General features: G+C 37.2%; 1 protein-coding gene across 1 annotated transcript in view; it reads left to right on the plus strand.

Moving 5' to 3' along the window:
- Nucleotides 1-25,980, plus strand: part of LOC136843139 (uncharacterized) — a 93,570-nt gene that overhangs the window by 56,266 nt on the left and 11,324 nt on the right. The window contains exons 12-21 of the mRNA XM_067111186.1: nucleotides 2,503-2,617; nucleotides 17,743-17,964; nucleotides 18,104-18,164; nucleotides 18,425-18,540; nucleotides 18,576-18,712; nucleotides 19,722-19,825; nucleotides 20,175-20,276; nucleotides 22,534-22,744; nucleotides 23,642-23,754; nucleotides 24,367-24,448. Of these exons, the coding sequence (XP_066967287.1) occupies nucleotides 2,503-2,617; nucleotides 17,743-17,964; nucleotides 18,104-18,164; nucleotides 18,425-18,540; nucleotides 18,576-18,712; nucleotides 19,722-19,825; nucleotides 20,175-20,276; nucleotides 22,534-22,744; nucleotides 23,642-23,754; nucleotides 24,367-24,448 (1,263 nt within the window). The remainder of the gene's footprint in view (nucleotides 1-2,502; nucleotides 2,618-17,742; nucleotides 17,965-18,103; nucleotides 18,165-18,424; nucleotides 18,541-18,575; nucleotides 18,713-19,721; nucleotides 19,826-20,174; nucleotides 20,277-22,533; nucleotides 22,745-23,641; nucleotides 23,755-24,366; nucleotides 24,449-25,980) is intronic.

Raw genomic sequence — 25,980 nt, forward strand, 5'->3', positions numbered from 1 at the left:
GCAGAATGGCTTAGGTAGCTCTGCCTGATTAGTTTGTGTTCTGGCTGCAACACTTGAGGAGTTGAGTCGCGAATAGTTTTTCTGTTTTGTGAGTCCTGCTTCCCTCCCGATTTCACGCTCTGTGGCCATCCAAGTTCGTCCTAAATATGAAATAAATGAACCTAAGTGTTCTCGAAAGATTAATGTCATTTTTTAGATAAAATCGTTGGCCTTCCTGCATTGAAAATCGCGTCAAGGAAAGGACCGTCAACTCCTTTTGGGTCAGACCCGAATCTCTGTGGACTTCCTTCTTCTTTTCCTTGATTCCTGGTTGCCCACCCTTTCTACCTCTTTATATTAACGGCTTACGAGGATTGATAAACGACAGGGGCAGTGAGATGGACAGTCCAGTGCCCCGGATGTAGCCTAGGCCCGAAGAGACAAAATTGGGGAACATCCTTTTAGGCAATATGATATGGTCACACAAAATACGGATGTATACTAAACATACTTACACATATACATATCCTTGCTGTCAGTGGTATTCAGTAAACCACAAAAATTGATATTGAATTAACAGCTAATATTTTTAACATACTATGTCATGCGACATTCCATGTAAAGGTAATTTTCAAGACAATAATTTATAGACTAAGGTAGCAATGCAGCACCGTAATTTAATTATGTACAGTACATTAAAACATCAGTTAACTAGCCCTGAAAAATAGAGGAACTTTATTTTTAGACGACCAGAGCAAAAATTCACAATAGTTAATCAAAATTAAAGCCCTTTCTCTATGTCTGTCTACTTCCTTTCCTTGTAAATGACAAACCCTTCTATCTATCTGTCTGTTTGTCTGCCAACCCTTGACTGTGTGTCTGTCTGTCTGTAAACCCTTATGTCTGTCTGTCTGTAAAACATTCTGTCTGTCTGTCCACAAAACATCCTGTTGGTTTGTCTGTCTGCAGAACCTTCTGTCTTTATTTCTGTCTCTCTGCAAACCCTATATCTGTCTGCAAAACCATCTGTCTTTCTCTCTGTCTGTCTGCAAACCCTTATGTATGTCTGTCTGCAAAACATTCTGTGTGTCTGTCCGCAAAACATCCTGTTGGTCTGTCTGTCTGCAGAATCTTCTGTCTTTCTTCTCTCTGTCTGTCTGTCTGCAAATCCTTATGTCCGTCTTTCTGCAAAACCTTCTGTCTTTACCCCTGTCTGTCTGCAAACCCTTATGTCTGCCTGTCTGCAAAAAATTCTGTCTTTCTCACTGTCTGTCTGCAAAAAATTCTGTCTTTCTCTGTCTGTCTGCAAAAAATTCTGTCTTTCTCTCTGTCTGTCTGCAAAAAATTCTGTCTTTCTCTCTGTCTGTCTGCAAAAAATTCTGTTTGTCCGTCTGCTTCATAAATTACTTAATGCTTGTCTTTTGCATGTGAATGCCTCCCTGACTCCAGTTTGCTCTCAGTGTTGAATAACACACACTCTCTCTCCCTCTTTCTCTCTCTCTCTCTTCTCTCTCTCTCTCTCTCTCTCTCTCTCTCTCTCTCTCTCTCTCCATTTTTTGCAAGCTCAACTGCATTTTTCATCATGGCTGCAAGCAGCTATTATGCAGGTAAGCGCTGACCTTCAGGAAATTTTCCTGATGATCTCTACGAATTATTACTGCACGCGTTCTTCTCAGGACTGCTTGCTTTAGCTTATTATCCCGCAACTGCTTGGTTTTAATCTTCGCTCTTCAGGCGTGTAAAGCCTGGTTATTCATCTTATTAACAAGTACGCGGAATGATTCTATTTCGAGGATCTGTACAATATATTCGTGTGTATATATATATATATATATATATATATATATATATATATATATATATATATATATATATATATATATACATATATATATCTATCTGTAAATATATATATATATATATATATATATATATATATATATACATATATGTATATGTATATATATATATATATATATATATATATATATATATATATATATATATATATATATATATATATATATATATATATACACACACTTCAAACCATACAACAGTCTTCTTTTGTAATCTTATCTTTAGCGTACATGGAAAGTTTTTCAATATTTGCACGCCACATGCAGCGAATGTGGAAAATATTTATTTATTAGTATCTAGAGAATATGGAGAATATGTACTGAGAATATGAAATAAAATATGCTCGTTTTCTTCACGGAAGCTGAAATAGTTCCAATGTAAATTAGTTTTAAAATGTTAAACTGATTTCATCAATTCTATTCTCAAAGTTTTCACATCTATGGAGTCTTATAAGTTCGCGTTTATAATAATAATCTACGTACACACACAGCCCCAAAAATAGAAGAATAATCGCCGTTAAGAAATCATCCATTTAAATGTGAACACCGAGTTCGTGTTGGCAATAATAATCTACGTACAAAAACAGCGCCAAAAATAGACGAATAACGGCAGTAAGAAAAGAATCCAATAAAACATGAAATCTTATACGGTCTCATTTACCAGCAGAAGGACAAAGATAAGGGGAAGAACCCCAAAGGCGACAAGAAGGACGATGGCAAGGATAAGCCGGGAAAGAAGGACAAAGACGACAAGAAACCGGACAAACCCAGACATCCAGGTGAGTTTAAGAAGCTTCTCCTTTTGATTTGAATTGAATTGAATACAGAATTTAAGCCAGAGGTCAAGCACTGCGACCTATGAGGTCATTCAGCGCTGAATCGGAAATTGACAGTAAAGGGTTTGAAAGGTGTAACAGGAAGAAAACTTCGCAGTTGCACTATGATTCAATTGTTAGGAGAGGGTGGAAAGTCGGATGGAAGAGAGAGAATATGAAAGGAGGTAGAGTAAAATGAACTAAAGGGGTTGCAGCTAGGGGCCGAAGGCACGCTGCAAAGAACCTTACTTAATGCTTACAGTGGTTCTTAAGCGAAAGAGTGAGTAATGGGGTTCTTATAAATATCGATGACTAGGCTGACTGAAAAAGGAGATGACACGGATGATGTTTGTGGGAACAAACAAATAACGGATAATAACTCGAATCTAGGAAATGGTAATCAAATAACCAGGATACAAATTAGTAAGTAAAAACGAAATTAGATAACAACAAGAAAGAAATTGAATAGGAAAGTAAGAGGAAAGCACAGAATCGAAAGAAGGCTCGTGAAATGCAGATGGCAGCAACGGACAGGATATGCCAGATGACGTCATGGTTTCATATGACGTCATAGCTTCAGATGACGTCATAAAGGACGAGGAAGGTGAAAGAGAGGAGGATGACGAAAAGCAACAGAAAGATGGGAAAAATGATCAAAGAAAAGAAAATAGTCAAATGTGAAGAAGAAGGAACGGGGAGAAAAATAAAGAAAGTGGTGGAAATTACTATTATAATTATTATTATTACTGAAACGGGAAGAAAAAGAATATCAGAAGAGAGGAGGAAGCGATGAAAAGGTAGAAATTGAACTCGAAGCTGGAGAAAAAGAAAAACGGGAAGAAAGAGAGGAATAAAGATAAAATGGTGAATACGGGTTTTAATTACGACAAAGGTGCAAATTTCATCAATGCAGGTAAGGTATCTTGGATGCAGGGTATTACCCATTCTCGATTTTCCTTTCTCTCTTCGTATTGGCGAAACTCACTCTAATCATTTGCTTACAGGTGAGTTCTCCTATCCTTATTTTTACAATGTATTTTTGTATTTTATAAATATTATGTAATTCTGAACATTTTACGTGATTTATTATTACTATTATTATTATTATTATTATTATTATTGAGAATTAAAAGGCACAGTAATGTTAAAATATTTATGTACCGTGGCTTTTAATTCTCGATACTATATCCTCGTTGCAGGGTCGTCTTCTTTTATTATTATTATTATTATTATTATTATTATTATTATTATTATTATTATTATTCAGAAGATGAACCCTGTTCATATGGAACAATGGGGCCATTGGCTTGAAATTCAAGCTTCCATAGAATAAGGTGTTCATCAAAAAGAAGTAACAGAAGAGAAAATAAGTTAACAAATAAAAATATATAGATAAAAATGTCAATAAATTATTCAAATGTAAGGAGAATTGTACTGTATTGCATTACTGTATTGTATTATTCTGTTCTTGAGAATGTGCTCCATTTTCATAAATTTATGATAACAATTCAGTTTAAAGTTAATAATTACAGTGTCAACTGACTCAATTTAAAGTTAACAGTTACAGCGTCAACTGATTCAATTTAAAGCTAATAGTTACAGTGTCAACTTACTCAGTTTAAAGTTAATATTTACAGTGTCACCTGACTCAATTTAAAGTTAGTAGTTACAGTGTCAACTGACTCAATTAAAGTTAATAGTTACAGTGTCAACTGACTCAATTTAAAGTTAACAGTTAGTGTCAACTGACTCAATTTAAAGTTAATAGTTACAATGTCAACTGACTTAATTTAAAGTTAACAGTTACAGTGTCAACTAACTCAATTTAAAGTTAACAATTACAGTGTCAACTGACTTGAAAATTTTATACTTTCATTTTTATTTTGTGCTTCTTTGCATCTCGGATTTCTCTTTACATCAAATTGTAGCCTTTTTTAATTTCTACTCATCAAATTTGGAACTTACTTACTTACTATATATTCTGTTTTTGTCTCAAACCGGATGCATGGAAATTTTAGTTTGTTTTAATAATGATAATGGGAACTGAATTCCTGTAACTTAGTTGAAGACAATAAATTTGTGTCGACACAAATTTATAAATATATATATACACATTATATATAATATATATTATATACGTTATATATACATATACAAATATATGTATAAATAAATAAATAAATAAATAAATATATATATATATATATATATATATATATATATATATATATATATATATACATACATACAGTCAATGTCATCACTTTGCTGCAGAATGCTAATACTGCCAGAAGCGAATATCGAGTGTAATGGTGAATATACAGCAAACAGAGGCGGACTTTAAAGCAAGTTATGAGCAATAAACCCAAAGAATAATGAACCTATTTTCCCATTACGTCTTTTGTACGGTAAGAGGCAATTACCATTTTTGCTGCTCACGTAAAGAAAAAAAGAAAAAGAAAGGTATTTAGGGCAAGGTTACAAGGCAATTAATCACAAAGTTTGTCTTGAAGTGTCTTACGAAAATTATTGGCAAACACCGACTGACCTCTGGATTCTGACGCGTCAAGGTTACCTGGGAGCAAGTAACAAGCGTCTCGCGTCATTTTACGATCGTGCTAAGGGTATGATTATATTTCATTAACTAGAAAGTCATGTTTATTATTTGGTGTTTGTCTGAATCCCCGGAGACAATATTGATGTCAGTGATTTTCGTAGCCTTGGGTGTTGTTGTCATTGAGCACAACAAGGTTCAGGCAAGGTCAACTGCTAAAATAGCTCTCTTTACTTTGCTGGCTCAAGAGTTTTTTCCCTAAAGGTTTTCTTTAGAAAAACAAGGGGAGACTGACTCGATTTTCATCTTCCGAAGTAATGAGTTTGGGAACATTAGTTTTTCTGAGCTTCTAATTTTTAGTTTTCTGTAAAAGAAAGCTATTGTGTCGGCTTTGTCTGTCCGTCCGCACTTTATTCTCTCCGCGCTTTTTTCTGTCCACACTTTTCCTGTCCGCCCTCAGATCTTAAAACGTACTGGGGCCAGAGAGCTACAAATTGTTATGTTGATAATCCACCCTCCAATCATCAAATAGACCAAATTGCAGCCCTCTACCCTCAGTAGTTTTTATTTTATTTAAGGTTAAAGTTAGCCTTAAGCGTGCTTCTGGCAAAGATATAGGATAGGCAACCACCGGGCCGTGTTAAGGTTTCATGGGTCGCGGTTCATACAGCATTATACCGAGACCACCGAAAGATAGATCTATTTTCGGTGGCCTTGATTACGCGTTGTAGCGGCTGTGCAGAAATCTTGGTTACGCCGAAGAAACTTTTTTTTTTTTTATTTTAAGTTTGTAGTTTTTCACTGTGAACTGGAGAGGTTTCTAAAATATCGGTCGATGAAATACAGAAGTTACTTGCCAAAAACCTCTTGCTAAAACAATTTTATTCAATTGGAAGACTCGAAGTGCAAGTTGTCTGATCTTCTAATGTAGTTCCCGGATTACACCAGAGAGAAGTTCCCAGGGAAAAATAATATCGGTTTTCGAGATAATTCAAGGCAATTTTGTTTATTCTCTAAAAATAAAAGCTAAAATAAATAAGCTGCTGTTACGGTACCCCCACCCCCGACTGCCGGACCCGGGAAAGTAGTACCCCCACCCCAAAAAACCCTCAACCATGCTTGGGCCCTGACGACTTGTATCGAAGGTTAGATTTAGAACAAACCTGTGGCATGTCATCAGGCGGAAGTTATCCTTGCAAGTAGGGTTATGTACCAAACTAATGGCAGAGTTATCACTGGTCCCTAAGGGCATTTTCATACCCCCTTGAGCATTGTTGTTTGTCTGGATAAGTTCGTAAGCATCGAAATTTCGCTTTTACGCTCCACATCTGGTTTACATGTTTATTCGTAATATTTGAATGGAAATCCTCTGAAAGTGGATTACAGCAAATTCTGTTCTCAGTTGGCGTGTATAGCACTTATACCACTTGGTTCCCAAGGAAAGGCGAGTAAGAGAATCCCGGATTTGCAGGTTAAATCCACTAGCATTCTCTTTCACCTTGCATGATAAATCATTTACCAATGATACTTTTGAATCATCTACGGTGTGTCACTATAATGTGACCGGAAATGATAAGTAAAAAGCCACAATAATGTATATGAAGCGACTGTATTTTTTGTATTTTGGAAAAATACAATCGAACATATACATTATTGCGACTTTTTACTTATTAGTACTTTTGAACGTGTTCAACTGAACTCATGTCAGTCTGCAAGCGTGAAAGTTGTCAGGAAAAAAGTATAAAATCACCTTTTATTCTGACATTCCGCAAACAGGTATGACATGCATGAATGTAGGAAGCTTTTATTCTTGGTAGAATTCTTATGAACATATGAAATTATCATTTCTGTTGTGAATAGCCTCATCCATCTCAGTGTTTTTCTACACGCAATCCTAACAGGAGGTAGTTGTTCATACACAGCTCCAAAGGCAGTCATAAAATTCATCTAACACATCGAGACCTTCATATTTAGATGTCGTTCACAAAGAAGCAATAAAACAAGGTGTAAAACTGACGACCTCACAGCAGGGGTCGTACTTTGCATTTTACGGGCTCTGTCTCGATAAGACATTCCCCAAAATAACTCTCGTGTCTTCATAAAAAGTTAGGGTATGTACCGTTGTATAATATCTTGCCTCCACACTCCGTATCCTTGGTTTTTACGCCTTGCTACTCTGGCCTTCCAATTACCGTTTCTTGTTATGCACGGAAATCGATAGGTACTATGGGAAAATAATGTTTTATACGTGCTCCCTAGACAGAGAAATGGCTGGATATCAGAAGCGTTAAAGGACGGAAATGGCATGCGTCTTTAGGTTTTGTTAAGCCTGTCACTTCAAGAATATTTGTCAAGCTTGTGGACTGTGTTTCATATTTATCAGATGTTTCCGTTCTCCTGGGAAATTCTGATTTTCATTAATGGTGCATGCAGTTGTCACCGAACGATTCAGAGCATTCCTTGGTACTTGCGTTCGTATACATTTGCATATGTTAAGAATGCAATAAGTTTGAAATCTGAGTATTTGGAAAAAGTAGGCTTATCTCAATTACGGAAACTGATGGTAGATGTGGTCGAAGAAAAATATGCATGTGTTATTTGACTGACTCATTTTCGAAACTGAGATTTTAATATTTTTATATCATGCAATGCATCTCGGAACTGGAACTGGAATATAAAACTTAGGCCAAACGCCAAGTGTTGGGACCTATGAGGTCATTCAGCGCTGAAAATAATGTTGAAACAATCGTTAGGAGAGGGTGGAAAGTCTGATGGGAGGAAGAGAATATGAACGATGGTACAGTAAAAGATATGAAAGGGGTTGTGGCTAGGGACCGAAGGGACGCTGCAAAGAACATCGAGTAATGCCTACTGTGCACCGCATGAGGTGCACTGACAGCGCTTACCCGTCCTGCGGGGGCGATGCATCTCTCGAAAAATGGCAGGATTCTTTCATCCTTGGCTTCTTTTACCTTAAAGAGTGAATTCTGTCACTTTCTTCAGTTCGGTTTTTCGACCGTAGTTCTTCCTCTCTAAGTACACCTTCACCCAAAATATATATTATATTTTTGCTTCTCTCGGTTCTTTTGTCCATTACCTTCGTTACACTTATTTTCCCATCACTATAAAAGCGTAATTAAACTAATCCTATTCGCCCAATTTGCTTTCTCTGCCGTCCTCCAAATACATATACCAAGGATCTCACTTTTTAAAAAAAAAAAAAGCTACCACCCACTCACCCATCGCCCCCCCCCCAAACACAAACACCCTCTCTCTCTCTCTCTCTCTCTCTCTCTCTCTCTCTCTCTCTCTCACAAACACTTTTTCTGAAAAAGGACCGTATTCTTAATTCACGAGGTCTTGTGATTCACTTTCTGCTTTCATAAACTCGTCAAAATTGAGCGGACGCTACCTGTATATCAACTAAATTCATACAATTTTCAGATTATCTATTTTTGCAGGTTATTAATATCACCAAAGACCAAAGAAATTTTCTAACCTTCTTGGCAACATGGGATATACTACTGGTTATCGAAGTTTAGGCCGCAAACGAATCCTTTGCAGTATTATTTATTATTTCGGTAGATGAAACCATTGACTTGAAATTCAAGCTTCCAAAGAATGTTGGTTTCAACCTCCCACAGCAGACCCCACACTGCGGCAGTGGCTGATCATGATATTGGCTATGATACAGAGCCACTGATTTTTTCATCGCCCTGGGAAGGCGCGAACTCGCAACATCTGAGGGGGATGTCACGACACTAATGACCATACCAGCGGACCGGGTAAATTAAATGTAAATGCTTTATGTAGATCGTTTTATCTTCTGGACTCCCTTTGGTAATACATTTTGAAACAATTTTTTTTTATGGGTCGGAGAGTGTCTGTCAATTTCTCTCTGGTTTCTAAATATTTCTGAACTTTTAACAGAGAAAAAGAGCGGAATTTTTAAATGAAATTCACAAGATTTTAGTTTTCTGTAAGAGAAAACTATTGTGCCGGCTTTGCCTGTCCGTCCGTCCGCACTTTTCTGTCTGTCCTCAGATCTTAAAAACTACTGAGACTAGAGGGCTGCAAATTGGTATGTTGATCCTCCACCACCCCAATCATCAAACGTACCAAATTGCAGCCCTCTAGCCTCAATAGTTTGTGTTCTATTTAAGGTTAAAGTTAGCCATAATCGTGCGTCTGGCAACGATTTAGGACAGGCCACAACCGGGCGGTGGTTAAAGTTTCATGGGCCGCGGCTCATACAGCATTATACCGAGACCGCCGAAAGATGGATATATTTTCGGTGGCCTTGATTATACGCTGTACAGATAACTTGACTGTGCCGAAGAAACTTCGGCGCATTTTTTACTTGGTTTCCAAGGTAGTCAAGACTGTATGCATTTCGGCAGAATGAGCTTCGGTAAAAGCATGCATTACAGTAGGTGATATAACGTCATATATGCCATTGCCTGAGAGTCTAAAGCGTTGTCTCTCTTCCTAACTCTTGAATCGTAAGTGTATGTTAAATGCCCCGCATTCTAGTTATTTTAGCCGTAATGCACCCAACTCCCTAATAATGCGTAGTCAGATCCAGCCCTAACTACGCGGTACCATAATAAATGTCGGATAATTACAGCATGATTGCGAAATCCCCGTGAAGTCGGAAAGGGGTAATCCAAGCTATTACAACTCTCATCCCCTAACACAGCGCCATAAACAGGGCGGACAAGAAGGTTGCACGTCTTTCCCTGGAATTCCTCTCACATATCTCTCTTCCCCGGCCCATTCCCCAGGGCGTTTTCCCCGAGACCCTCCGCTATCGGTAATCACAACCCACGACCCTTTAGCGTTGCGTCATAAAGAGGAATGATTGAACAAAGGAGCAAGAGGGCGTGGATTTCACGACGAGCTGGCACGCACCGCCGCCGCGCTGGGAGGGTGCTTTTGCGCGTGACGTAACTTGTTATGCTTCTACTTCTTCTTCTTCTTCTTTATAAGGGGAAGCTAATGGGGTAGTAAATATTATGCCGATGTCCATTGCAAGTTTAGAGGAATAATACAGTATTAAAATAAAAGCTGGAGGGTGAGAAGAGTAGGCATACCCTGATGTACTATAGGCCTAACCAACTCGAAAGATGCGATAAAAGTGTTCTTGATTATTTGTTTACGTAATCTGGTGTCATTTAAGTTCTTCAAAGGCTTTTATATAGATCTGGCACGGGAGATATTGTTTTTGAATTATATTTTTATTCATTCATCTCTTATTCATCATTATTGTTTTTAAAGCCCTATATTGCTAATTTCTAGTTAGCAAGGTCATCGTAATATGTACGGCCTATGAAATTTTCCTGTGAGTTCCTTGAACACGCGCACACTTGCCTCCACTCTCTCTCTGTCTCTCTCTCGGATGGCAGAAAGCAAGCACTGCGTTTTTCACCATCAAATGCAAAATACCCACGACCTTGAAAGGATCTCCCGGGAGAGGCCAACCACGCAATTCACACATTCCTAAGGAGAAAATAAACCGAAATAAACCGGAAGGTCTGTAATTCCAGACAATTTCCCCAACAGAATGGCTCGTGGCGTCCAACTCATCAACTTCGGCCTGGTCCCTCATAATCCTAGGCTTATGATTCACTGGGAATATCCAGAGTTTTAACTCTGCGACGCGCATGCACGATTATTCACGAGATTCTGCCGTCATTTTGGCTGAGGTCACTCTTTTTTTTTTTTTTTTTATCCCTGGGCTAAGGATCTATGTCAGAGTCAGTGGCGTGACTTCACTGAGTTACGTGGAATAGCTAACATGTGAATATGCATTGTCTGAGTTGATCTCGCCGAGAGAAACAGTTTTATTTTCTCTTCGTTTTTAGCTCTAAGAATAATCCTAAAATACATACTGAGCTTTAAAAGGAACTGCAGCTTTAGGTGATTTTGCTAGGAGACATAAGAAAGCAGGTCGAATCTTTTTTTAGGCCAAATGAATTGTTTCTTGGTACATCGCGTTGTCAGAGGGTGGATTTTGAAGCTCAGCCTCAGAAATATATACTGTACACACACACACACACACACACACACACACACACACACACACACACATATATATATATATATATATATATATATATATATATATATATTTATATGTTAACGTTGTCACATACACAATTGTTCTGTGCATTAGCACAATTACTAACGGGACCTCGTTCAAACTGGATGGTGTCTAGTGGAGATATTTATTAAAAAAAAAAAAAAGTTGCAAGCTTCGAATAAATATCTCCACTAGATACCATTCAGTTTGAATGAGGTCATGTTATATATATATATATATATATATATATGAGTATATATATATATATATATATATATATGATATATATATATATATATATATATATATATATATACATATTACTTCTATAGTCTGCGAAGAGTTACAGATTTTGATTTCACTCAAGTCATGATCTAAGGAAAATTTTACTCGCATTTTAATATCAGTTTTTCAATCTATGAACAAAGCTACACCTTTACAAACATTCCTCTAGAACACTCCTGACTCAACGCGTATCTTTTTTTTAAATTAGTGATCAGCTTTTAATTATTTGATCTTATGGGGCTAACGGCTTTTTCTTCAATAACAGCAGATAAATCTGCGGCCTGTCTTCTAAAATGCTGATAAGAATTCGCTGGAATTTAGCTAAGAAGTTAAAATGGGGTTCTTTTTTCGAAATAATGTACAATCTCCATAAATGATATCGAAGATCAACTGGCAGACTTCGAACGTATTTTTCCAAAACAAGGATAAGCCAGATTTAGTTAACGAAAAACTGTTCGCTCACAATTATCGAATTCGTGTATCCGAATAATTTTGCTCATCTAACTGATTTATCAGCATTTATGGCGCAACATTAAAATACTTTCAGAAACATTTTTATTTTTTCTGTAAAATAACTATTGTGCCGGCTTTGTCTGTCCGTCCGTCCTCAGATCTTAAAAACTACTGAGGCTAGCGGGCTGCAAACTGGCATGTTGATCATCCACCCTCCAATCATCAATCACCAAATTGCAGCCTTCTAGCCTTAGTAGTTTTCATTTTATTTAGGGTTAAAGTTAGCCATAATCGTGCATCTGGCAACGATATAGGACATGCCACCAACGGGCCGTGGTTAAAGATTCATGGGCCGCGGCTCATACAGTATTATACCGAGACCACCAAAAGATAGACAGATCTATTTTCGGTGGTCCTGGTTATACGCTGTACAGAAAACTCGATTGCGAGGAAGAAACTTCGGCGCACCTTTATTTTTTTATTTTTTTTTAAAGCTTTCACCACTGATAAGTAGTAGGGTGACCTAGACAACGAATCTCTGGAATGTACGCAACCACCATCAGTCAGTTTTAAAAACCTGTTATCTAGACCACAATTAAGATAATAACAGAGGATTTCAACACAATTACACGTATGAGCAAGCGATGATAATGATTGCAGGTATAAGTGAGGCCACCAGGTGCTTCATCAACCGTTTGCGTGCAGCTGATTTGACTCCTGGAATTGCTGGAATCCTCTCCAGTTAGCGCACTTCTGGAAGCTTATTCACTGAACCGTATCTTTAAGGATGTTCAAGATTAACTTTTAATTCTATTAAATCATACTTATAGGTGTTTTGGAATAATAATTTTCGAGCTATGTGAAAACTGACGGGCTAAATCGAGGTAAGTTTGGTAATTATCCAGTAGTTCTCAACCTTTTTATTACCACGCCCCCTTTAGGAGTTGGCCCTTCCCTCCACGCCCCCCTTGCATCTCTGAGTAAAATTCCCTCCCAGATTTAAACGAAAATGAAAAAAAAAGAGAAAGTGAAGGGGTTTCGAGGGACAGGGAGGGAAGTAAATAATTACAAAACATGCTAAGCCCAACGAATCTAACCAGAGTAGTAGACTGTACGAAACTACCGTTATAGGGCGATACGTTTGCATTTTTTGTATAAACTTCTGAATATTAGTTCCTCACTCTTGTTAAGAGAATAACGAATTCGAGAATTTTTAATTTTTCCCTAGGGCTCGCGCCCCCACCCCCTGGAAATTGCTGACGTCCCCCAGGTTAAGAACCACTGGTTTAAACACTGAGTTTGCCATAGTATTTTTTTTTTCAATTATTGGAATTTCAATCAAATCTCATAACCCCCCAACAACTCATGAACTATAGTGACTATCAATAATCACCCTTCTTGATTCCCTCGTAACACCCAGCAAGCTACTTCTTCCCACTCTCATTATGCGAAGATCTGTATTACTTAGGTAGCTTGGTCAATGACTACATCTTTCCCTCCATTGGCATGCTTTGGGATTCTCCCCATGCTTTCGTTTTCTTTCATTCTTGAAGCCTTCCACCTTACGAGATGGAAGGTCAGTTCCAGCCCAGATTTATTGCCCATTCTTTTAGTAGCTCAGTTTTCTTGCCTATTCTTTTAATCTTTTTCCTGTAGGCCTATCACAGATAAGGTCAGCCTGTGATAGATAAGGTCATTACATTTCCTCGTTTCCCCCCGGGCCAGTTATAGGTAAATGAATTACTCTTTTTCGTTTCCGAATCAATGACTATTGCGCCGGCTTTGTCTGTCCGTCCGCACTTTTTTCTGTCCGCACTTTTTCTGTCTGCCCTCAAATTTTAAAAACCACTGAGGCTATAGGGCTGCAAATTGGTATGTTGATCATCCGTCCTCCAATCAAACATACTGAATTGCAGCCCTCTAGCCTTAGTAGTTTTTATTTTATCCAAGGCTAAAGTTAGCCTTAATCGTGCGTCTGGCATCGATATAGGACATGCCATCACCGGGCCGTGGTTAAAGTCTCATGGACCGCAGCTCATATAGCATTATACCGAGACCACAGAAAACTCGATTACGCCAAAGGAACTTCAGCGCATTTTTTACTTGTTTTCTTTTAGCTTATGACGGAGATGTACATTACTTTCTCTCGATTTTGTGAATTCATTGATAAAGGAATTACTTCCTCTCGTCTCTTTTTTGGCCTAACATTGACAAGGGATTTAGCTTTTTTTTTTTCTTCAAGCCTATACGGACAAGAGTACTACTTCCTCATTTCCTGGAACCAGTCTTCCTCGTAAACCATAGGCCTACAACATAAAGGGGAATTGGGCTTCCTAGACCTACAACGGAAAAGGGCATTGGGCTTCTTAGGTCTACAACGGAAAAGAGCATTGGGCTCCCTACACCTACAACAGAAAAAGGCATTGGGCTCCCTTGACCTGCCACAGAAAAGGGTACTGGGCTCCCTAGACCTACAAAACAAAAAGGGCATTGGGCTCCCTAGACCTATAACAAAAAAAGGGCATTGGGCTCCTTAGCCCTATAACAGAAAAGGGCACAGGGCTCCCTAGGCCTAGAACAGAGAAGGGCATTGGGGTCCTTAAGCCTACAACAGAAAAGGGCGTTGGGCTCCCTAGACCTACAACAGAAAAGGGCGTTATAGGCTGCCCGTACTTTCGACCCTGCCTTTACATAAACTATCCCGCGTTCGGCGTCTCAGTTGACAAACGAGAGACCCAACGACCTTCATACACACCTCTACCGGGATTCCTGGGAATTGTTTGCGATGTAAAGGCAGCGAAGGATACCAGCAAACAAAGGAATCCTTTTTTAACCTTCACCTCTGTTTGGCCGTAAGGCTTCGTCACGGAACTGTCCAATTAACTTTAACGGAGTGTCATGCTGAGACATCTTTATTTATGGTCCAGATTAACGTTGCGGAATGTTCATGAGGAGGATGCGTGCAGAGTGGCCATCTTTTTTTAGTTTTCTGTAAAAGAAAACGATTGTGCCGGCGCTGTCTGTCCGTCCGCACTTTTTCTGTCCGCCCTCAGATCTTAAAAACTACTCAGGCTAGAGGGCTACAATATTGGTATGTTGATCATCCACCCTACATTCATCAACCATACTAAATTGCAGCCCTCTAGCTCAGTAGTTTTTATTTTATTTAAGATTAAAACTAGCCATAATCATGCATCTGGCAACAATATAGGCCATACCACCACCGGGCCGTGGTTAAAGATTTATGGGCCGCGGCTCATACAGCATTATACCGAGACCACCGAAAGATAGATCTATTTTCGGTGGTCTTGATTATACGCTGTACAGAAAATTCGATCGTGCTGAAGAAACTTAGGCGCATTTTTTACTTGTTTTTTTCTGCTGCGATAAAATTCGCTTTGATGAAAATTATAATGGAAATAAGACAATGAGCGACGAAATGGATAAAGCATGCTAAAGACTTTTAAAGTAGGCGACAGGAAGAAACACAAAGAAGTTAAATAAAAAATAAACAGAGTAAACACAATAAGACCCTTGTAAACATGGACTGAAATATAAATAAGTAAAAATATTGCTTTCCCCCGCGCAGAGTGACCTTCAACTCTCCGGGTGTTAAAAAAAAAACTTGTATACCTCTACACGCAAGTGGTATCAAAGGTATTGACAATTCTGAAAATCCTTCAAGTAGGAAGGGTTACCTAAAATCTTCGATAGATGTGCCGTGGGAGACTTCCTCTTTATAGAGGTCTTATTCTTTTTCTCCTGGAAACCATATCTCGAATCGATATGGGTCTATCGTCCATTTTTTAGACAAATCTGGAAGCCAGTTCCCTGTAGTTAATGAGAATCCAGGTAAAAAAGTCACAATAATCTTTCCTAGATCGCGATTGCTCCCAAGGGTTTTAACACGATATGTATCCACCTTTGCGGCGTGTTTAGTACAAGCCCGTTGTGGATTTCCGTATACACATATAAGCAAAAGACTCTAAATATCATAAAGATATAACTCCCAAGAAATATTGTGATTTTTTCCCCTGTGACTTTATTACCGGCCACCATAAATTAATGTGACTTTTTTCCTCTGACTTTTTTCCCAGACAAAATTGTGACTTTCTTTCCTGTGACTTTATTATCAGCCACCGTTAAGGAGTTTTATTCATAACTAACAGGCTTCATCTTTGATGAACGATATGGATGAATGATGGCATTTCTAAGCGTTTTTTTCCCTTCACATGAGGAACTTATCTTTTAGCATCGATTTTTTTTTTATTGTTTTGTATTTGAGTTTTCAAGAAGCCATTTGGAAAGGGTACTAATAGACCCAAATCTATTCCTAAAATAATGGGGAATCTTAGTATGGGCTTCTTTCAAAAGGTTGATTTCCTGATCCAAAATGTATGTATGCAGACGTTTGATATATATATATATATATATATATATATATATATATATATATATATATATATATATATATATATATATATATATACACACACACACACACACACACATATATATATATAGTATATATATATATATATATATATATATATATATATATATATATATATATATATATATATATATATATATATATATATTATCTTCAAACGTGTATCAGAGGGCATGTGTGTATGTGTGTGTGTATGATCTACGCATGAATATTATTCAATAAATCCTGGTTTCAAACGTACCCTGTCTATGCTGCGCATTGCCCCAGAGGTAGAATAGATAAAAAAAATACATTTTTTTTTTCTAGCAAAGACGAGCTGTCAATAACTTGTCAAATTTTGAATTCCATGACAGCATGCAACGTCGTATGACCCTAAGCCGATTCGGTATGAAAGCCTCGTAATATTCTCTTGCATGAATCATGACGAAACTGATGCCAAATAGTAAGCTGGTGGCGTGATTCACGCTCTGCTAAAATCATTGCGTGTGAAAAAAAAAGAAGTAAAGTTGCAATGACCGTAATTGAAAGCAGAACGATAAAGGGAATTATAAGAAGTGATACGCTAGCAAAGGATGAACAAATGGTCGACTGGATGATCACCTATAGATTGGTGGTAGAAATCCACCCGAAAAATGAGTGAGTAAAGAAATTATTTTTGTTGCTTTATCCCGGGTTTGAACTCATGACCCGGCCGGTTTACGGATAATCATTAACTGGATAACACTTTTGTAAATTAGGATTTTTATGATGTGGTTCATAGCTAACCAACAACGTGTCTCGTTCCAGAACTAAACTATATTGCCTCCCATTTCGTTTCAAAACAAATCAAAGCTTCTTTATTCTAATTCATACGTGTTAAGACCTTTTTAGTTTTCTGTCCGTCCGCACTTCTTTCTGTCCGCACTTTTCCTGTGCGCCCTCTGATCTTAAAAACTACTGAGGCTAGAGGGCTGCAAACTGGTATGTTTATCATCCACCCTCCAATCATCAAACTTACCAAACTGCAGCCCTCTAGCCTCATTAGTTTTTATTTTATTTAAGGTTAAAGTTAGCCATAATCGCGCTTCTGGCAACCATATAGGATAGGCAACCACCGGGCCGTGGTTGAAGTTTCATGGCCTGAGGCTCATACCGAGACCACCACCGAAAGATAGTTCTATTTCTGGTGGCCTTGATTATAAGCTGTGGCGGCTGTACAGAAAACTCGATTGCGCCCAAGAAACTTCGGTGCATTTTTTAGTTGTTTCATTTTTCTCTCCCAGGTCCCAGAGGCAATCTCATAATGCCCTTCGCAGCCGATCGCCTCTTCGACGTCAGCCTAGACCTGAAGTCAGACAGCGACTCCGATGACGACAGCCTCGAGATGACGGCTCTTCCCGTCTACGAACCGGAGCCCGACACGGAGAGCGAAAGTGAACCTGAACTTTTGCCCGAACCCGAGCCTGAGCCTGAACCTAAACCTGAACCTAAGCCTCTGCCAAAAAGTGAGTAGCACTGAGCCTTTGATGGGGGAGAACTGTTATTAGATATCATCAAAATCATCTAACCAAGAGTGAGTTGTTTTAAAGTCTAGCCATTTATATTTTGGCAATCTATTCTGGGTAAGTCTGGTTCTCAAGTCAGTGGTCTTTCAGGACTGTTCTATCTTTAAGAATGCTTGCACATCTGCAATGTTTGCACCATTGTAGGAAATGAATAACTGGCCATCCCAAATTAAACATAGGCAGATTGCCTTACTGGTAATCTACGACCTAATCGCGAAACATTACGTCAGGACTAAGGTACCTAAATAATTATACATTATATATATTTCTGTGGCTGTGACTCTGGATATGAATACAGAGTAATTAAGCTGATAATTGTGTGGTTATGCGCAAGTAGGTGTTCAGACAGCCATCATAGAAAAGAAATAATACAACGCCCTTACTGTCTTTTCACATACAGAGCCTACGACAGTGATTGCTCCCATTCCCCTTCCTCCCCGAAGACCACCCACTCCCCCTCCACGCCAGCGGACACCCATCCCCCTCCACCCCAACGATCACCAACTCCCCCTCCACCACAACGATCACCTACTCCCCTCCACCAACCCCCTCCCCTAAAGATGCAGCCTGGGTCCCGTACGACAAGAAACACACCCCTTCGTTACCGGCTGCAACGAAAGTCTCCGAACCTTGCGACTTCTACATCGACTCCGTCAGGTTCTTACCAGATAATATAAGTCACTGCAAGGTATGGCATAACTGACCTCTCATTTCCATGTTTCTTAGGTTTCGATTTGGGATGCATTAATTTTCCAGTCTATATGCACTTTAGCTGCAAATTTTGATTTACCCCAGAAAGCCAGGTACAAACCATTTAAGCTAGCCTATCTTTCGCCCAACTTTTTCAAATTACGTCGCCTAACACAACCGCCCTTTCTTGTTCTCAAAAGTTCAGCCAGGCACAAATTCTGACACCAGAAACTTTCTCATTCATTAAGTTTTTTTTTTTTCATTCCCGTACCAAGTACACTATTTTTTAACATACCCCCACCAACAGTCAGTATATGACTATGAATATGTGTATTTGCATAGTTTAGAATGCAGAAGTATATATGTGTTCTGTTGCTTGTGTATCTATTAATTATACATGCTGTTCATAAACACACATATGTATATATTCAGAAAGCTACAAACGTCCTTTAATATCCAATTCACTCTACCTCGGAAATAATATATTTTCATATATATGTTACCGAAGGAATTTTTAAGTTGATAATAAGTCCACCGTCCCGTGGGATCAGACCAGCGACGGACGAGGAATCAGGACTACAGTGACGCACTAACGAAATCGGCCTCTCTTGTGGCCGATTTCGTTAGTGCGTCACTGTAGTCTGATTCCTCGTCCGTCGCTGGTTCGATATTCACGGACGGTGGACTGATATCAATATCAAAAATTCCCCCTTCGGTAACATATATGAAAATATATTATTTCAGGTAAGAGAAAATTGATATTAAAGGACGTTTGTAGCTTTCTGATTGTATATGAATCACGGTGATGTGATGTCATATGTATATATATATATATATATATATATATATATATATATATATATATATATATATATATATATATATATATATATATATATATATATATATATAATATATATATATATATATATATATATATATATATATATATATATATATATATATATATAATTATTGTTAACTCATTCCCTTGTACTCTTCTGCAGGTCACCGGCAGGATAATTAACATGTACATATCTGAGGATAAGAATGTGCCGGATATTTTGGCTTATCCAGTGCTGGATAGCCAAACTCGCTGTCCAAAATTCAAGTAAGTAATGCATCTCTTGCAGTGAAATGACTTCGATGGTATTGCTGTTATAACTGCCTAACTTGTCCATGGTTTTACTGGTAATACTATTATTATTATAATTACTCCATCAATATCAAATTTTTTATTATTATAAATGTTACACGTGTTCCCGCCAAGCTAAGTCATATGATAAACACAATGTGAATAGCAATTTTCCTTTCACCATCTTGCAGAGTGAGAGCTTGTATCGATTCACAGTATTTAAATTTTCAAGACAAAATTCCCCCTTTTCACATGATATGTCTCTACATCCCACAAAGAATATTTTATTCTTTATTCTTGAGACGTTTGGCAATTTTTCTCCCAGATTCAAATTGTGCCTGAACAAACCTAACAACAAAGGGCGGCAGTTCCTGAACCCCGAGATGGTCATTATTGTGCGGGTCTACGGTTATGAAAACCACACCAAGTAAGGTCGAAGGTCTTTCCTACTTTAAGTTAGAATAGAACAGAATACAGAAGTTAGGCCAAAGGCCAAGCGCTGGGACCTATGTGGTCATTCAGCGCTGAAGAAGGAAACTAACAGCAAAAAGATTTGAAAGGTGTAACAGGAGGAAAACCTCGCAGTTGCACTAGGAGTCAATTTTAGGAGAGGGTAGAAAGTGAGATGGAAGAGAGAGAAAATGAACGGATGTTTAGTAAAAGGAATAAGAAGGGTTGCAGCGAAGGGCCTTAGGGACGCTGAAAAGAACCTTAAGCAATGCCTACAGTGCGCCGCATGAGGAGCTACTTTAGGCTAGGTCGTTGGTGTTGTCACTTTAAATAAATCTTCCATATATTTCTCATTTAATGGTTTCGTAGGTCTGATTATCTTTTTTCCGTTTGTAAGCCTAACTCTATTTAAAATAGGTCAATGGTCTTTTTCTTTTAGTTAAGTTTGTATGGTTAGTAAGTCTACCTCTATTTAAGTTAGGTCAACGGTCTTTTTCTTTTAGTTAAGTTTGCAGGATTATTTTCCTCGTATTTTTATAGGTCTAAATACGAAGTGAATCCATGGGTCTACTTATCCTTATAGGAATTGGGAAGCCTAAACGACCTTTAAGCATAATTTCCATCAAGTTTGTTGCGTTAATTCTCTCTAAAAAAAAACCTGTCTATTAGATTATATTAAGTAAGTTCCCAATACTAATGGTATTTATATTATCTATTATGTTCAAAACCCCTTGAACTCTCAATATCCTCCTAATTCTCTTTAAATAAATTCATAATTCTTTACTACATTAAATAAGCACCAGTTTGAATGTTCTTGCTGAAGTAAGCTCATAGGTTTATCAGCCTTAGATTGTCTCATATATACTGTATATAACATCCATAAGTGAGCATACCGCTCTAATCCCCCCTAAAAATATATACTGTATATATATATATATATATATATATATATATATATATATATATATATATATTTTTTTTTTTTTACTTGTTTTCATACATCCCAGATGACTGTTCCTTATAATCATCAGTTCCTTATTTCACTATTATTTTCTTATCTCACGACTATTCCTTCATTCATCTGCTGTAATCATAAGTTCCTTTTAAATTCATTTTATCTGCAACTTATCACAATTTTTTTTTCTTATCCCCTGCTTATGTGAAAACGGTTTATTTCTCATTTTATCCATCCAGATTTGTATTCTTCCTGCCTTCCACTTTCCTTTCTCTCTCTCTCTCTCTCTCTCTCTCTCTCTCTCTCTCTCTCTCTCTCTCTCTCTCTCTCTCTCTCTCTCTTTTGTCTTCAGGATTTTCTTTCATTACCATATATCATTATTATTAATATTATTCAAAAGATGAAACCTATTCATATGAAACACGCCCACCAAAGGGGTCATTGAATTAAAATTCAAACTTCAAAAGAATATGGAGTTCATTAGGAAGAAGTAAGAGGAGGTAAAGGGAAATACAGAAAGAAGATATTCCACTCACTTATTAAAAAAGAAAAAAATAATAATAAATTAACAAACAGATAAAATGTATTGAAATGCAAGGAGAATATTATTAGGGTAGCAATGCATCGCTGCCCTAATACCATTTCTCTAATTATCATATGGTCACTAATTCATTTCTTTAATTACCAAATGGCCACTAATTAATTTCTTTAATTATTATAAGGCCACTAATTAATTTCTTTAATTATCATACAGACACTATTTTTTTTAATTTTCACGGTCACTAATTAATTTCTTTGATTACCATATGATCACTAATGAATTTCTTCAATTATCATATGGTCATTAAATAATTCCTGTCACTATTAATTTCTTTAAATATCATATGGCCGCTGATTATTTATCAGCCTCCTGTTTTTATCACCTGTTTTCCTTTTTTCTCCATCTTTTCGCACTCCTCCATCTCTGCTCTGCTCTCTTCTTCAGGAAGTTCCTCATTGGACGGGTTGGTATCGTTCTCGGCTAGCACTCTGCTGGGCCTGCGTTCGATTCTCCGACCGGCCAATGAAGAATTAGAGGAATTTCTGGTGATAGAAATTCATTTCTCGTTATAATGTGGTTCGGATTCCACAATAAGCTGTAGGTCCCGTTGCTAGGTAACCAGCTGGTTCTTAGCCATGTAAAATAAATCTAATCGTTCGGGCCAGCCCTAGGAGAGCTGCTAATCAGCTCAGTAGTCTGGTTAAACTAAGGTATGCTTACTTTTTTTCTCTTCTTCAGGAAGGTTGTTGTGGTAGGCTCCTGTCTCCTGAGGGTCTTCAAGGGCGAACTCAAACCACCGCAACTTTGCGTTGGCGGGTGGCAAATCCGGATCCGTCACGGACTGCCCAATCCAACGGGGGGATTGGAGGACCTCGACTACACTGACATGGACGACAACATCCCCATTTACGGCACCACCATCTGCGTCAGGTTCCTGCCGGCTTCGAAGGTCGGTTTCGGAGCCCTTAAGGAAATCTGATCAAATCTTCAGTGTAACGTCAGTGGAATATGCTAGTCAACTTGATTCTTCTTCTTTCGACCTCATTAGTTCCCCACTGTATAGCAGGGTCGGCCGCACGACTCAACTTTCTCCATCTATTTCTATTCCTTGCATCTTCTTCCCCTAGTCCCATCTCACCCATATCCCTCCTTACCACATCCATCCATCTGATCCACTGACGCCCCACGCTCCTCCCCCCGTCACTGGCATGTTCTTAGCTCTCTTGATTGGTTCCACCTCCTCTCTTCTTATTACATGGCCATAGTATCTCAGGCGAGCTTCCCCGGCCTTCTCCTTTACATTACATATACCACACATTCTTCTTATATCTTAACTCTCCCTCCTTTCCAGTAGTGCTAGTCAACTCGATTAATATCAATTAAAATGTTACAAGAGGTGACCTTGAAAAATTTTAGATGTCAGTGTCAAATAAGTGCCCTCTCTTGAACGTAACAGGATATTCTGATTTTTAAATATAGACACTTCTACATGAGAAGGGAGAAAAATGTACATAAAAGGAAATTTTGACTTTCAATCATTAAAAGCAAATATAGATAATGTGACTGACAGGTATGTATCTGCTAACTCGAGGTATTATATCTACATTTCATTATATCCTAATTTCAGGATTCATTATATCTACATTGTTATATATCTCTCGTCTTATATCTTCAGAAAAGATTACTATATCTACATTTCTTACAACCCTCGTCTCATATCTTGAAACGATCACTAGGCTATATCTACATTTCTATATAACCTTCCTCTTACACTTTTTGAAACAGTCACTATATCGGCCTTCCTGTTAAGAATCCTGGAAATAGATCATATCCTTAATCCTATCAGGACTATGTGCCAGCTCCTAACTACGAGACAGGATACTACCAGAACGAAGGAACCACTCCCACGGAATCTGAGAAGAGGATCTACAAGCACTACCTTTCGCGGGACGACTACAAGTAAGGTTTTGTTGAAGCTGTTGTTTAATCTGAGAGGATTTTAAGATTCTATTGATATGAGCAGCTGGCGTTGCACAGCCATTTATAATATACGCATATGTATATGTGTATATATATATATACATAAATAAGTATATATAAATATATATATATATATATATATATAAGTATATATATATATATATATATATATATATATATATATATATACAATATATATATATATATATATATATATATATATACAATATATATATATATATATATATATATATATATATATATATATATACATACATAATATACTGTATATATACAACTTTGTGTAACGTCTACAATCACCCAGACTTGTCAGTGGAGATACGGAACGTTTCAATGCATATATCTTTGTTAAAGGTACTTTTGTAAATGACTCCACAATTGTGTATATATAATTATACATATATAATATATATAATATATACTGTATATATATATAAGATATATATACTGTATATATATATATATATATATATATATATATATATATATATATATATATATATACATGTATATATATATTAACCTATCCCTGTTCCCTCTTGAATATCCTTCTTCCCAATCCTCCTACAGGACCAGCCTTGTTGGTGACCATCTGAGAAAGATGCTGAGTCTCGAGGAGAAGGCGGAGCTGCCCAATGGCCCAGCACTTGAGGTGAGACCGAAAATCCTCCTGTCTGGAATTCTGATTCCCAATTCCAATATTTTCGCCTTTCCTCGGAAAGAGATTGCTTACTAAATGAGCAAGAACCTCTAAGAAAGAAAATTGGTTTTTAAATGGAATAAGTCAAGGCTTCTAGCGAAAAGACTGATTGCTAGATAAGTATTAAAACTGTTTTGGCAAAAAGTTTGTCTCTCGTTATATAAATTATGACCTTTAGGCAAATTAAATTATGACCTTTAGGCAAATTAAATAATTATGACCTTTCCGCAAATTGAATAAATATGACCTCTACGCAAATTAAATAAATATGATCTTTCCGTAAATTAGATATATATGATCTTTTCGCAACAAAGGTGATTTCTAGAGAATAATGCAAAAGTTTCGAGTCAAAAAACAAAGTCTTAAAAAAAAAGCTTTAGGCATTAAAACTGCTTCCTAATTAGATCAGATAAAAGCTTTAGGTAAAAAAAAAAAGTGGATTTTGATAAAATTACTAAAATTTTTAGTGACGCAAATGAATCCGAGTACCATAGGTTAAATTTCGAGATCCCCGTAGTACAACGGATATCGTCAGTGCACCTCATGCGGTGCACTTAAATTAGAGGTTCTTTGCAGTGTGCCTTCGGCTCAGCTAGCTGCAACCCCTTTCGTTCTTTTACTGTGCCTCCTTTCATATTCTCTTTCTTCCATCTTACTCTCCACCCTCTCCTAACAATTAATTCATAGTGCAACTGCGAGGTTTTTTCTCCTGTTACACCTTTCAAACCTTTTACTGTCAATTTCCGTTTCAGCGCTGAATGACCTCATAGGCCTTTGGCCTAAATTCTATATTCAATTCAATTCAATTTAATTTCGAGAAGACTGAAATAGTTTCTGATCTTATGAGTAAAAGCTCCAGGTAACTGAAATGGTTTATGGTTAGGTTAAACTTTAACTCAGTTAAATGAATATGGGGTTAAACTGATTATTCAGATATGAAAGTAAACAAATGTGTTTTCTAAATAAATGAAAGTAAATAAATGTGTTTTGTTAATAAATGATTGGGATTAAATTGATTATTCAGATATGAAAAGTAAATAAATGTGTTTTCTAATCAGAAAAAAAAACTCTAGGGAATGAAAGAGACTTTTTTTTGGTAATTAAATAATGAGCACAAACTTCAGTTGATAAAACCTTTTCGTAATTACATGAGCTGTTTATCATTATTGAAATAATCCCGGTAATGATATTAACTATAAACAAAAAGCTACAGTTTTGATGAAGATAAATTCATCCCATTTTCTCTTAATTACTTTTATTGTTGCTTTAAATCATGCCCAACCTGATATGGAACGTTAATGTTGAAATCCATTCTACAGAATTGTTGACATTCATTAAAATCTTGGCTAATCTTAGCATTTCTAAGAAACAAAATATAAACAATTACGGTTGAATCACACATTCTGTCAACTGAAGATTGAGTCTAAACTGCTCTGACATTTATATTCTACAGTGCGTCTAACAGAGCATTGATTTTCAGAGTT

Source organism: Macrobrachium rosenbergii, chromosome 2 (assembly GCF_040412425.1).
Source record: "Macrobrachium rosenbergii isolate ZJJX-2024 chromosome 2, ASM4041242v1, whole genome shotgun sequence".
In the NCBI taxonomy this organism is placed as follows: Eukaryota; Metazoa; Arthropoda; class Malacostraca; order Decapoda; family Palaemonidae; genus Macrobrachium; species Macrobrachium rosenbergii.